General features: G+C 40.7%; 1 protein-coding gene across 3 annotated transcripts in view; it reads right to left on the reverse strand.

The window, feature by feature from the left end:
• The window catches only part of CCDC25 (coiled-coil domain containing 25), a 39712-nt gene that overhangs the window by 2805 nt on the left and 21280 nt on the right, over positions 1-15627 (reverse strand). For all 3 annotated transcript variants that reach the window (XM_047855962.1, XM_047855964.1, XM_047855963.1), the window contains 3 exons: positions 12117-12220; positions 11494-11696; positions 3405-3450 (listed from right to left, as the gene is read on the reverse strand). In XM_047855962.1, coding sequence (XP_047711918.1) covers positions 3405-3450; positions 11494-11696; positions 12117-12220 — 353 coding nt within the window. The remainder of the gene's footprint in view (positions 1-3404; positions 3451-11493; positions 11697-12116; positions 12221-15627) is intronic.

A 15627-nucleotide genomic window follows, 5' to 3' on the forward strand; every position in this document is an offset into this window, starting at 1 on the left:
GTATCTGGGGATTACAGTAACTTTTAAATATATGTCTGAGACCAAGACTTTATTTGGACAATTTTTACATTTAAGATTCCCTTTAAGAGTCAATATGTTCTCCCTTTTTTTTTTTTTTTTTTAAAGTTTATCTATTTTGAGAGAGAGCAAGCATGTGGCAAGTGTGAGTGGGGGAGGGGCAGAGAGAGAATCCCAAGCAGGCCCCATGCTGCCAGCGGCCAGCACAGAGCCCAACTCGGGGCTCGATCTCACAAATCGTGAGATAATGACCTAAGCTAAAATCAAGAGTCAGATACTTAACCAACGAGCCACCCAGGCGCCCCAATATGTTTTTCAATGTAGCAAAATAGGTATCCTGTCATCCACCTATAAAGTGATAAGCAAATAAAACTGAATTGAAAGTTAACTGTTTATTGGCACCAAATTTAGAAAGGCTAGGTAGAAATTACAGATTGAAAAGAATTATTCTAAATAGAACAAAAGCTCAAAATTAAAACCAACTTCAGAGTGGAAGACTAATATTTTTCCTGATAAATTTATATGAGCTTAATTAAAAATCAAGTCCTATGAGCGCCTGGCTGGCTCAGTCGGCTGAGCATCTGACTCTTGATTTCAGCTCAGGTCATGATCCCAGAGTCGTGAGATCAAACTCAGCAATGGGCTCTGCACTGAGCATGGTTCTTGCCTAAGATTCTCTCTTCCTCTCTCCCTTTCCCTTTGCCCTCTCCCCAGCTCGTGCTCTCTCTCTCAAAAAAAGAAAAAAAAAATCAAGTCCTATCTTATATAAACACTAGGCTTTAACTGAAAATCAACAGAGTGTGCAGCCAAATTAGATCATAAAAGGTCTGTAATCCCCTCAACAGCAGAAAGTTACAAGGAGAATTAAAACCTATTCTTTTGAAGTCTGGGGGAAAGCTGTAAGAGTCCTTCCACTGCAAGAGAGAATAAAAATACCCAGTGCAAAAACTTCCTTGGAAATGTGAATCTGATTGAAACCTGGAACTCAGGGACACAGGAACAAGCAACAGAGGGAAGGGGAAAGGTAGAAGAGTTCGTGATCCTTTGTTCTACAAATCTGACTTGCTAATCCTGGAACTTTTAACATCTGTCACTAATCAGATCACGTGTGTGTGTGTATGGATATATGTATGTATATTTGTCTATGTGTATTAATTCCAGAACGCTCAAACTTTAAAAATCAACAATGATGGAAATGAAAATGCCTAATGTCGTACATAACATTATATAGGCGCCAGATTTCTGCTGGCGTAGTCTCTAAATAACAGAACATTTTGATAAACAACAATAAGCACAAAACAAAGACATTAGATTTAGGGTACGTTAAAGACTTGTTTGACTATTAAGCTGTTTTAAGAGTTCCAAGAAATCTAAGAGTAGTTTCCAGAAGCGATTAAATACATCTCATCGTCATTAATCCTGATACTGTGTGGGAAAAGAGCAACTAAGGACTCTATCAGTAAGAAATAACAATGACTGGGGTGCCTGGGTGGCTCAGTTGGTTACGTGTCCAACTCTTGATTTTGGCTCAGGTCCTGATCTCACGATTCTGAAATAGAGCCCCACATCAGGCTCCATGCTGATGCATGAAGGCTGCTTAAGATTCTCTCTCCCTCTTCCTCCTTCCCTCCCCCGCTCATGCAGTATCTCGCTCTCTCAAAAAATAATAAAAAATAAAAAATAACAATGACCATTTATATTCATAGACTAAGGAAGAACTTTCATATATATGTCCTTGTTTAAATTTTAGTGCAGACCCATGAAGTAACAGATCTCTTCCACTGCTGATGAAATCTCCCTCAGAGAGGTTACATCACCTCATTAGGCTTATCCAATTAGTAAATGACAGTTTAAGGCTCTAAATTTCAAATTCAAGGTTGTATTTAATTACATAATGCTACCCTGGAATGTTTCAGGATAAAGTACAAAGCTACATCTCTGACTCACAAAGAAGCCTCATAAATTTAGTTCTTCACAGAGACATGAATAAGAATATTGTTGTCATTTTTAGAAGGACATCCAGATATGAACAAGGTGTAAAGTCCTACTAACAATTCCAATTTATGAACTAAATATGGGGTTTGACTAGATGACTTTTAAGGGATCTTACATTCTATTAATTATTTCTAAGCACCTAAAGCAATACTGCTTAACAGTATTTTCTGTGATGATGGAAATGTTCTATTTCTGCACCATCCAATATGGTAACCACTAGCCATATGTGGCTAGTATGACTGAGGAACTGAGTTTTTAAATTAAATTAAATTTTAATTAAATTTAAATAGCCACATGTAATTAGTGCCTAGTATCCTACATAACACAGATCTAAAGCATATATAGTTGATCCTTGAAAAACATGGTTTTGAACCACACAGGTCCACTTTTACAGATCTTTTTCAATAAATACAGTACAGCACTGTAAATGTATAAACTTTTTCTTATGATTTTATATTCTTGTCTCTAGCTTCCTTTATTGTATGAATAGAGTACATAATATGTATAACATAACATATGTGTTAATTGGGGCGCCTGGGTGGCTCAGTCAGTTAAGCATCCAACTCTTGATTTCGGCTCAGGTCACGAACTCTTGGTGTATGAGCTCAAGCCCCGCATCGGGCTCTGCACTGACAGTGTGGAGCCTGCTTGGGATATTCTCTCTCTCTCTGCCCCTCCCTTGCTCACTCATGCTCCCTCTTACTCTCTCTCAAAAATAAATAAACTAAAGAAAAAAAGGGGCATGTGTTAAATTGACTGTTTATGTTATGGGTAAAGCTTGTGGTCAATAGTAGGCTACCAGTAGTTAAGTTCTGGGAGAGTCAAAAGTTATATGCAGATTTTCAACCGCGTAAGGGGTTGGGGTACCTAACCCCATATTGTTCAAGGGTCAACTGTATTTGTAAACTACACTATAAAATACGCAATAGAGCAAATATATCCACCCAGTTTCAATCTTCTGCAGACTGTTAAGTGACAGCTAAATTGTGCTATTGCCAGTCACTGGAAAATAAATTCGGGGAAGGTAGTACTCATGGACAAGAAGTCTCTGACATAGTTCTAAGAAAATAATTAGGTGTTGATTATAAGAAGATTCTTTCAGTACTGTAATATGGATCATCACTGCTTTTTATCTTAGGAAGTACTATCAGACCACACTTCGCAACAATGTACAACAATCTCTTTCCATGAGGTGACCTACTTTAAAAACACATGAGAGAGTCCACAGGGAAGGAGGGGCGATGCCTCATAGAATCCACTTGAGTGTACGATGGTTACCAAATCATGTCAAGCCATCAGCAACACACGAGTCGGTATTGGCTAGTAACTCAATTATTAAAAACTCTTAATTATTTTAAGGCACAACATTAGAGCAAATAACTTGAACATACCTGATTTGAAGACATATTCTCAACTTTCATTAGCGACGAATAGCTCCTAGAAGAAGAAACACACATTTGCAATCAGGTTATCCAGCCAAAAAGTATTTCATGAACATCTACCATGCATCCAGCACTGTTGAGGGTCTTTTTGGAAGAAAATATAATCACTGCCCTCAAGGAGAGTGCAACAGAAAAGAGGCAGAGATCTCTGAACAGTAAATAAGATGTGCCCAGTGCTTTATAGTTTACAAAGTGCTTCCTCAGACTCATGTCATCTCCACAATGACTGGGAGGTAGGTGGCATTATTCAGATGAGGAAATCCATCTACAGCCAAGAGCAGATCGGATTCCTAGTCGGGGCATACTGCCCAGGTCGCAGATGCTACAGGAATTCAAGCGGAAATGCATCAGCGTGGCAGGGCTGCTGGGGCCCTCTCCTCAGATGAGGCAGAACCCAAAGGGAGCCTAATAAATATGTGGGATCAGTGAGGGAGGCAGACGCAGAGAATGGTAGGGGCAAAGACAAAGAGTTGGTGTTTATAATGACATTTCAAACCAATTCAAGTGGAGTCTGAAGGCCAAGTAGGGAATTAGGCTGGATGTGTAGGGCCCAATTATGTTGTCCTAATTGAGTGAGTTAACACAATGTGAACAGCAAGAAGCCACAATATAAGACAGGAGTAGAGAAGAGACATAAGAGATTCAACAAGCATTTAGTAAATATCCGTGATGTATAAAGCCCTATGCTAAGCCTGGGTGGAGGATAGGACAGGAAGAAAACAGAAAATGATGAATAAGCCAAAGCCTTGCCCCCAAAGAGCTTACCAGGAAGGGAGATAAGGCCTATTCAAGCCATAGCTATACAAAAAGTTCAATTAAAAATACACAAAGAGACAAAGGAAATACCAGTGTTTTAAAAAGGGTAATCTGTAGTAGACAGAAGAGAGGGAGAAGGGAAATAAAGGCAAGGAGATTAGTTAATAATAACAGTATTTACCATTTACCAAGTATTCTTTATTTGCTAGAATCTGCATTATATGCTTCAAAAATTACTGCTAACCCCAACCACCTTGCAATTGACAGTACTATGCCTACTGAATACCCTATGATTTCACTCATGTGGAATTTAAGAAACAAAACAAATGAACATATGGAAAGGGGGTAAAAAAAAGAGAGAAGGAAACAAACCACAAGAGATGGTTAAATATGGAGAACAAACTGAGGGTTGCTGGAGGGAGGTGGGTGAGGGATGGGCTAAATGGGTGATGGGTACTAAAGACGGCACTTGTGATGAACACTGGGTATTGTATTTAAGGGATGAATCACTAAATTCTACTCCTGAAACCAAAATTACACTACATGTTAACTGGAATTTAAAAATTTGAAATGAAAAAAAAAAAAAAAAAATGAACATACAGGAGGCAGAGTCAGGGAAGTTAAGGAAGCTGTCCAAAGTCTCCCTGCTAACCAACTAGTGGAGAAGCAGGCTTTTGCACCCACATCAGACTCCTGAGCTCACACTCTTGCCATCATGCTCCAGGCTGCTGCAACATCCCCACCTGAGGACACGAGTCCATGCTGTTAGCAGCTGTCCTGGTAAGAAGGGATAAAGCTCAGAGAATCAAGGATGACATCAAGGTTTCTAGCTTGGGCAATTTGAAGAAAGTAATGCCACAGCTGAGAGATATCCAAGTAGATGTGAACTGTAGAAACTGAAAACTGAGAACTGGAGAGAAGAAATGTCACAGTTAGAGACAACCATCTGGGAGATAACTGGAGACAGATCAGGTGAAGGATGTCAGACAAAGTGGTGTCTGGAAGAAATAAATAGGTGAGACCCATACACTACATGAAAGGCATGCCAAGAAAAGACTGGGCAGGGCAGGAAATCTCAATCATGGCTGCACTGTTAAACCACCTGTGGAGGTTAAAATGACGAGTACTCACAAGCCAGGTTCCAGAACCAATGGGTCTGAGGGCCCCTCCTCCGAGCTCCCTCCCACCCATCCAATGGCCTATCTGACACTTTTTTGGGTACCTCAAAGGTATTTTCAGATTCATATGTCCCTGTGCAACTCATGGTCACCCCACTACCAAAAAGTTTGGTTCTTTTCCAGGACTCCCTAGCTCAAAGAACTGTATCACTATCCATTCCATTTCATAGACCAGAAACCCAGGAGCCATTCTTTTTCTCTGCCTCCCACACCCTCAATCTGAACTATCTTCAAATCTTGTGATTTTATCTACAAAGTTACTTCTCCCTGGTCCACTTTTCTCCACCTCCACATCACCACCCTATTTCAAGCTACCAACATCTGTCGTGTGGACGACTGCACGAGCTTGCTAGCTGGCCTCGCCACACCTACCTGGTTCCCTTCCCAATCTGGTCAGCAAAGCAAGATTTCCAAAACATAAACCTTTATCATACTTGGGTTCAAATTTCAACCTTCTAGGCTCCCAATTTTGAAAAATTTCTATCTCAGGTAGCCATAGTCCCTATCTTTTTCTTTTCTGATTTGTTACTCACTTACCCTCTGTTAACTACATTTCTCCATTATTTATTTCTTCTGGCTTCAATATCCACATGGTGGAACCTGGTCTTGATGTTAATAGTGTTTGTCACACTACCACAAAGGCCAAAGAAGTGAACACAAGACTGAAATGGAGTAGGTAAGCTTTTACTTGGATGTGACAACAAGTTCAGCTATGGAGATGAAACCACACTGCTGGACACACTGAAGACAGCCATGGATACTCTTCCCTAGTATATGCCAATAAATGATGGTGTCTACTGGGAGACTCCCAGGTAACCTGCTTACAGGTTTTCTCCAAATGCCTGCTCACTAAAACCAAAGGTAGACCGAGTAGAAGCTGTTCTCCTTCTCTCACTCTTCAAGCCAAGGTCACTTCTAAGACTCCAACTACTTTGAAAACCTGTGTGGAGTCTCTCCTGTTATTTTCTCTTACTCTATGTATGGCTTATAAGGTAGCAGTCATGGAAAGAAAATAACATGTGAGGATTCCTCCCTACACCTAACTCTATGCAAAGAATCTCTAAACCAGAACCCCATTAGATCCTAGCCTGACAGGACATGTGTGAGCTACAAAAACTGTCTAAGGAGCTAACGAGTAAGGTGGTAAGTGAGAATTAACACACAAAGTCTAAGGAAGGGGAATTTTTACAAAACGGTTAACAGAGGGTGTTAATATACTACCCTCCCAACAACCCAAATATTTCTAAAACCTACCTGAGAGGATGGTCTTTATGGAGACTTATGTACATTACCAGATCATTACAATTTCTGCACACTGAGGACAAGGAGTAAAGGGCTCCATCTACAAGAACAAGATGGAGTTGTCTCCAGGGGCTACTGTTGTGCCTCTGAAAAGGAAGTCAGTGCCTTCTGTGTGGTAGGCTTTGCCTTGTTCACTGCTGAGCTGAAGGCTGATGGATAGGATCTTATCCATCCAGCCTAGAGCTCAAAGAACTTGGGACAACACAATGGCAATTTGATCCACTTTTTTCCATTGCCATTCTTGTTCAAAAAGCTGACAGGGTAAAGGAGACCAGAGTCTAAATAATGGTTTCAGAATTGGAAGGAAGCTGGAGATCTGTGGATGTGAGGCTGTTGAGTGTTTCTTCACTGAAACCATCTGGAAGCACTGGGGATAGCTTCCAAGATAAGAATAGCTTCCTGGCTTCTCTGTAGAATCCCCTGCAGATTCAAAAGTCAATTTCTTAAGCAATCAGAGCAACTAAAGTGGACATTCCCTACCAGATGTTCCAAATAAAAGAACCAACTGCTGGTGAAACTTAATAATAAAATTTTTGCTGTCAGAAAGCCAAGAGAAAGACTTTGGAATGAGAGGCTTCTGTAGGCACAGCATTTGACCTCTCAGGTGGAAGAGTCAAAGACCAAAATTAAAGTGACGTACGAAGCCCTATGGATGTGAGAAAAGATTCTAAAACAGCTCAGAAGCGCGGAGCTCGCTGCTGGGATCTCGTCAAAGCTGCGGAACACGGCACCCAGACGGCAGCGGTGAGCCTGCCAAGCCAACACGTGCTAGGTCACCGCGTCGGTCCCCAGCCCCGCAGCTCTGCCCCGTGTCCTGCTACCTTCGGCAGCTTGTGAAAGCAAGTCAGTTTTGTGGCGTCGGTTTCACAGAAATGAACACCAAAAAAGTGGGGTCTTTTGGTTTCCTGAGATCCGTGAAAGTGTATTAAAAAGAAAGCGGTAGGGACGAAGTAGAAAAACACGGAACAGAAAAGTGATTTTTCCATCTATTCCACTTACATTTTCCTTTTGATATGTATGTTACCAGAGTGATAAGAGGATAAAAATTTGTGTCTGAGAAAACAAATGGAAAAAATACAAGTGACTAGGGACAGCTTAGAAAATAGAACTGATTAGGAGCACCTGGGTGGCTCAGTTGGTTAAGCGTCGAACTCTTGATTTTGGCTCAGGTCATGATCCCATGGTTGGTGGGATCAAGCCCCACATCTGGCTCTGTGGGGATTCTCTCTCTTTCCCTCTCTCTCTGCCCCTCCCCTGCTCACACGTGTGCTCTCTCTCAAATAAATTAACATTTTTAAAAAAAGAAAGAAAATGGGACTGATTAAATTTGCTCTTGAAGCAAAAATTTCATTCAATAACAATGAGAATTTTCCCCCTCAGCTTATTTAAATGTTTTGTGTTGTTGAAACAATAAAAGAAAATTTGAGATATGAACATTGTGTTTTAATTTAAACTAGTAAAATCAAACATACAAAATTCCCTAAATTTTACTAGTACACAGCTTAATTTGAAACAAAAATGTAATGTATTTTAAGATAAATTGCCATAAGTTGCTTGATTTATAGTAAAATTTTACTTTAATACTGAATAGACAGAACGAGGCAGAAAAGTGTGGTAATATTGTGTACGAACTTGAGAATCAGATTAGTTATGTGACTTTGGGTGAGTTACTTACCTGCTTTTTAGGTTCAGTTTGCTCTTCTAGAAAACACCAATAACAATATTTGACTTACATGGCTATTGCTAGGATTAAATGAGATCACGCAGCTAAACCCAGTACAGTGTTTGGAAGATGACAAGTGTCCAAAAATGTTAGCTATTCTTAAGTTTTTAAGGTTTTTAAAAAAACTATTATTATTTTTTATTTTAGAGAGAATGTGTGTGTGCAAAAAGGGCAGAAAGAGAGAGAGAGATGGAGAGGGAGAGAGGGAGAGACAGGGAGAAAGAGGGTGAGGGAGAGGGAGAGGGAGAGGGAGAGGGAGAGAGAGAGAGAGAGAGAGAGAGAGGGAGAGACAGGGAGGGGGGGGGGGAGACAGGGAGGGAGGGAGAGAGGATCTTAAGCAGGCTCCACGCTTAGCATGGAGCCAGACACAGGGCTTGATCCCACCACCCTGGAATCATGATCAGAGCTGAAACCAAGAATTGGACGCTCAAGTGACTGAGCCACCCAGGTGCCCCTCTTATTAAGTTTTCAAGTACATTAAGTGATATTATTATGCCTAACATATTAGGTTTCTAAACAAAATTGTTAGGTTTGTAAAGGGCACAAGAAGGCATGTTTTCGATCTTTCCTCCACTCCACACTAAAAACAAAAATGAGTAAGTTACTCTCAATCCCACACTGCTCAAAATTACATTTTACTGCACTGATCAAGTTGATAATTTTTCTTTCACTCACAACACAAAGCAGACTCACAATCTAGGTCAAAAGAAATCTGTGCATTTGTTTATCTCATGTTAGCAGATTATAACTCAAGGTAACACTTCTGGAGTTCTCCATTTGAATATTATATTTTAAATGAGGCCACTTATCCTGTTTTAGCAGAACCCCCAACAGGAATACATGCATGCAGATAACTAATACCAGTACTTGATCACAATACCTGCATTCTGACCCAACAATCTTTCTAATAATCCAGTGTATTCTACGGAAATCAAGTCAGCATGTGGCAAAACAGCTCATTTTGATCCTATGCCATTTCCAAAGGCACAGCAATACATCTTTCCCAATTTCTTTTTGTTACATTTACACAAATGATATCTATGGAAAAATGTGGGAAAATCTAGAAATTCTATAAGTAGAAGTTGCAGGACTAGATTCCTTCTTCGACAAAGAAAACTTAAGAGCCTCCTCAGGTATAGCACAACATACCCAGTGGTAGGGAGAATAATGATCCTACTCAAAGATGTCTACATCCCAATATCCAGAACCTGCAAATATGTAACTTCATCTGGCGAAAGGGACTTTGCAGATGTGGTTGGGTTAAGGATCTTATATTGAAGAGGCTGTGGATTGTCTGGGTGGGCCCAATGTCATCACCCTGGTCCTCAAAAGCAGAGAAGGTCGAAGAGGGGGCTGTGACTTTGGAAGGAGGGTGTAAGAGATGCCAGATTGCCAGTTTTGACGATGGAGGAAGGCGCCACAAGCCAAGGAATGTGGATGGCCTCTAGGAGCTGGAAGAGGAAACAGATTCTCCCCTAGAGTTCCAGGAAGGAACACAGCCCTGCTAACACCTTCCTTTTAGCCCAGTGAGAACCATGTTGGACTTCTAATGTATGGATAGGTGGAACTGTAAGATAATAAAACTATGTTGTTTGAAGACACTAAATTTGTGATAATGTGTTACAGTAGCCACAGAAAACTAATACAGTATTTTAAAAAAAAATTTTTTTTTTTTAACGTTTTATTTATTTTTGAGACAGAGAGAGACAGAGCATGAACAGGGAAGGGGCAGAGAGAGAGGGAGACACAGAATCAGAAGCAGGCTCCAGGCTCTGAGCCATCAGCCCAGAGCCTGACGCGGGGCTTGAACTCACGGACCGCGAGATCGTGACCTGAGCCGAAGTCGGACGCTTAACCGACTGAGCCACCCAGGCGACCCCAGTCAGTATTTTTATACACTAGTATTTCAGGACCCAAATTGTATTTTAACTATGATTTATCATTTTACTTATTTTTATTTAAAAAATTTTTTTTGATTTATCAACCACCAGCCTTTTTATTCATACTGTCATATATCTTTTTTTTCCTATTTTTTTAATATGAAATTTATTGTCAAATTGGTTTCCATACAACACCCAGTGCTCATCCCAATAGATGCCCTCCTCAATGTCTATCACCCACCTTCCCCTCCCTCCCAGCATCCATCAACCCTCAGTTTATTCTCAGTTTTTAGGAGTCTCTTATGGTTTGGCTCCCTCCCTTTTTTTTTTTCCTTCCTCTCCCCCTTGGTCTTATGTTTTCATTTCACTTATTTTTAAAAATGTTTATTTTTATTTTTAAAAAAAAAATTTTTTTTTTTCAACGTTTATTTATTTTTGGGACAGAGAGAGACAGAGCATGAACAGGCGAGGGGCAGAGAGAGAGGGAGACACAGAATCGGAAACAGGCTCCAGGCTCCAAGCCATCAGCCCAGAGCCTGACGCGGGGCTCGAACTCACAGGCCGCGAGATCGTGACCTGGCTGAAGTCGGACGCTTAACCGACTGTGCCACCCAGGCGCCCCAAAAATTTTTATTTTTTTAAGTAGGTTCCATGTTCAACGTGAAGACTGAACTCACAATCCTAAGAGAGAGTCACACACTCTACTGACTGAGCCAGCCAGGCCCCCCTCCTGTTTACTATTTTAAAATGGAGTGTTTTGCGATAGGCCTCATGACATTAATTACTTCAAACTTTCAAAATATTAACAAAAACGGTTCTAAAAACAAATTTTAGGCACTGGTCTTTGGAGCTAAGACAACCTTATTCAAATATCATACTAATTGATGTTAATCCGTTAATATAGCATATTTTCTTCTCCTGAAGACGCTTACAAACCAAACTCTAAAGATAACCTATGATAGTTTATCTAAGAATAAAACCAGCTACTTTATTTCACATGCTCTCATATCCTGCCCCTATAAAAGCATGTCATTTGACCACCGCATCCGCATAACTACCTTTTTCTAAGCTGTTTAAGGCCCTGAGCTTGTCCTATGTCCCTCTCTCCACCAGTATATACTTCCTTCAGGTTGGTCCCTGGTGAAAATCAGCAGTGAGGAATCTCCAAGGTCAACACCAATACCGTAGCTCAGACATACCTAAGTTCGTCCATTTCTCGCTTCTTCTTCATCTCTTCCTTCTCTCTCCTTTTCATTTCCTGAATTTGGGCTTTTTTCTCATTCCTCTCTTCTCGGTCTCTGCATTCCTTCTCTGCCGCTAGATCTGGAAACCGCTCCATTCTGGTCTTTTCTAATCGGTTCAGGATCTCATTCACTTTCTTCTCCACTGTCACAATTTTCACCTTTGAGAAAGGGGGGAACAAAACTGAAATCTTTTTTTTTTTTAATTTTTTTTTTTTTAACATTTATTCATTTTTTTGAGAGAGGAGACAGAGGGTGAGTGGGGCACGGGCAGAGACAGAGGGAGTCAGATTCTGAAGCAGGCTCCAGGCTCTGAGCTGTCATCACAGAATCCAACATGGGGCTTGAACCCATGAACTGCAAGATTGTGACCTGAGTCAAAGTCGGATACTTAACTGATGGAGCCACCCAGGCACCCCCAAAACTGAAATCTTAATCATACAGTTTTCCCCTCCAGAACAAAGGAGTCGCTGTCTAGGGGCTGAGCAATGCAGCTGAGAGGGACTTAGAAAACATACATCATGCTGAGCCTTTGACAATGAAAGTGTTCTCCGTGTCCTCTGGTGGCAAACAACACTTACATCCTTCTGCCTGTGAAAGCCTATCTGTCCCACATCCATGTCAGCTGTTTTCTTCAGGTTAGACCACGGTGTATACACCACATTCACATTGTTCATCTTGCAGCCTGCCAAGAGAGACTGTCTTCAACATGCGGGCAGGACACTAAGCAATTTGCCCTCACCCACTGGCAAATTACCAAAATCCAACAGAGGAAAAGGCTTTGCATAAATAGCCATCGAGTGATTCAAACCACAGAACGCTTTTTTTTTTTTTTTTTAAACCCACCCAGAAATGGCAAATGGCAAAGGTGAACAACACAATTCAAGCAAAAGTATTAGGAAGGAAAGCAGGGACTTCTGAGACTCCCTAATATTGGATGCAAAGTTTATGATATGCATTTTTTTTTTTTTTTTTTTTTTTTTTTACAGTGAAAAGGATCGAATAGGTTTCCTCAAAGGAGTCCTTGATCCAATAAAGGCTAAACAGCAAGATAAAGCAAAAGGCCAAGGTCTGGGATTTAAGGGACCTGCACCACCATGATCAGCTATGTCACTCAGGGAAAGTCCCCACAGCTCCCAGAATCCCATGTGAAACATGAGGAAACTGGACTGGTTCAGTAGAGGTGTCTTTTGTTTTGTTTTGTTTTTTTTAATTTCTTTTAGCAGTGGCAACTCTGTTACCAAAGAAAACATATCAAAGTAATAAAAGCACAGATGTTTTGGAAGAGTGCAATGCATGCACTCTTGCTGAAGTGGAAGCATCAGACCAACCCAAATCACAAGATAGTCTACAACTGGTCTCCACTCAAGGTGTCAATGTCTTGAAAGACAAAGTAGTGCCTTTAGATAAAAAGAGACTAGAGACATGGTGAGGAACTATAACACATAATCCTGCATCAGAAAAAAAAAAAAAAAAATGCTATAAAGGGACCATAGTGGGAGAACTGGAAAAACTTACATGTGGGCTGTGTATCAAATAACAGTATTCTATCCATGTTAAATTTCCTGAAATTTGATCACAGTAATACAGTCACTTAAAACAATGTCATTGCTCTTAGGACATGCTGAAGGGTTATAAGATCTATAATTTTCCTCCAAATGGTTCAGCTTAAAAAAAAAAAAGAAACCAAAAACCTAATAATTAGAGCATTATAGAGAGAAAGCAAATACATACAGAAAAATTGTTGAATCTAACTACAGGGTATACAAGAGTTATATTTTTCTTGTAACTTTCCTGTAGGTTTGAAAATTTTTTTTCAAAATTAAGATTTAAAAAAATCTCCATGTGCATGGTGCTAGGGGAGATCCAATATGGATCAGACAATGGGTCTTGCCTTCCAAAACTGAAGGAAGGCAGATAAGCACATAAATAACTATGATGAAAAACAGAACTTATCAAATGATATTGGAAAGGTATAGGTAGAATGCTGAAGTAGCTCAGAAAGGGCAGTGGTCACCCACACTGGAAGAAAGGAAAGGCGCCACAGGAGAGGTTAATACAGTCTAGTGGTTAAGACAGAAGACTTCAAAGACACTGTCTGACTTCAATGCAGCTACTGCCACACTTCAGAGCTCTGAGACCTTGGGCAGGTTCCTTAATTCCCTGAAGCTCAGCTCCCTCATCTACAGATGAAAATAATATGCATAACTCAGTAGGGTTGATAAATGAATTAATTTGTAATGTTCTTAGCACAGTGCCAGACATGTAATTAACATTCAACGGTAACTCTACTACCATTACTACAACTACTGGGTGGACCTTGAACCTTAGTTTGGTGCTAGACATGGGATGACTGACAAGGAAGACAAAACTGAGGGCAAAGGAGACAACATAAGCAAAGGCATAAGGTAGGAAAACAGCAAATACGTGCTTTGGCTGGAGTGTGAAATAATTTGAAGGGAAACAAAGCCTGCCGTCAGATCAGAGATGCTTCACTTCCAGCTTAACAAGTCTGGACTCAATTGTACAGATAAGGCGAGGCGTGTCACAGGGAGTGTCGAAGCTTTTAGAAAGTTTAATCTAGCAAAAGATTCTAAAATGAATAAACTGGCTGACCAGATTCTATGATGACAAACAAGATTAACCCAACGCCCTTGGTTCTGAGGTCAAGCAGGGGGGAAAATATTTCAACTGCACCGCAACGGGAATGGAGTGTCCCTAGCAAACCCCGCAGGAGAACCCCTTCTTCACTCCTTGGCATCCTCTGCTGGGGACTCACGAGTGAAGTTCCTGGGCTTGGCTCCTTATTTTGCTAAGTGAGCTCTCACTGTGGAAGGCCAAAGAGCAGAGTGAAGTAAGGCAGTATTTTCTTCTGTTTTCTCTAGAACTGGTAAACTATAAAGAGATTACGAAGCAAGAGACTGGGCCCAGAATAAAGAGTCCAAAGATCCTTTAATAAAGTTACATCTGCTAGCCAGGGGCATGGAAAGGGGACAAGAACATGTGAAAGAGGTTGCAACACACAGAGAATAATGATTGTTTTAACTTTATTATTTTTACTTTAATAAAAGAAGCTCTTAACTGGAAATCTTAAGAAACCCTGTCCCACTCATAAAAATGGAATGTCCTAAAACTAACTGCAACTTAATGATTTACGGGGCTGAAAGTCAGTGGCTCTACAAGACCAGCCTTCTACTTTCTTTGGCTAGGTATCTGACCCATTAAAGCTGCCCAAGTTAGATTTAGGAAACACAGTCTAAGCGATGGAGAAGGGGTACACGGGTCAGCTCCTGTCCTGTAATCACCGACCCCTGGTACCTGCTCTCAGTCTGCCCTGTGCACTTATCCTCCACCCAAACCAGATTTCTTTCCAACCCTCTGGATCACCTCTGACCCTCACATCAAACCAAACTTACCTCTACTCTACCTAGGTCTATGTCCTACACACCAAAATCCAACCTCCTAACTAGCTTAATCATTCTTAGCAGCATACCATCTCCTTCCTGGCTCCCCTTTTTAACTCTCATTTCCTCCCCAAAAGTTGTCCTTCTTGACCTATACTGACTACTGACAGATTAAATCTACTACTGACAGTAGAAACAAAGAAGCACCAAGCCCAGAATTTCAGGCCTTACCTAAAACACTTAGAGCAATTGTTCTCAACCCTCTCTGCACATTATAATCTCCAGGAGAGCACTGTAAAAATATGGATACTCCTGGATCACCCCAGACCAACCAAGTAAGATTCTCTGGGAGATAAAAAGATCAACAGACTCGATACCTTCACAATTCACAGGGAGAAAGAAGTATTTAGGAGGAGAAGGAGAGAAAGAAAAAGTAGGAAACAGGGATGTAGAGACTTGAGCTCTAGAATCTAAGGACAAATGACAGAAATAAAGACATCACACAACATTAAAAATAAAACCACGAGACACATCTCTTGCTTAGCCATTAACCTCATTTCTGAAAGCCTTTCTACATAACCTCAAGGGTAGGCAGGTCTAGACAACTTTCTAGTCAAAGGAAGGAAGACAGGGTAGAAAGAGCCAAGAAAGGGCCACCGTCATTAGAGGGGTGGGGAGATGGGTTTTT

The sequence above is a fragment of the Prionailurus viverrinus genome, chromosome B1 (assembly GCF_022837055.1).
Source record: "Prionailurus viverrinus isolate Anna chromosome B1, UM_Priviv_1.0, whole genome shotgun sequence".
Classification (NCBI taxonomy): domain Eukaryota; kingdom Metazoa; phylum Chordata; class Mammalia; order Carnivora; family Felidae; genus Prionailurus; species Prionailurus viverrinus.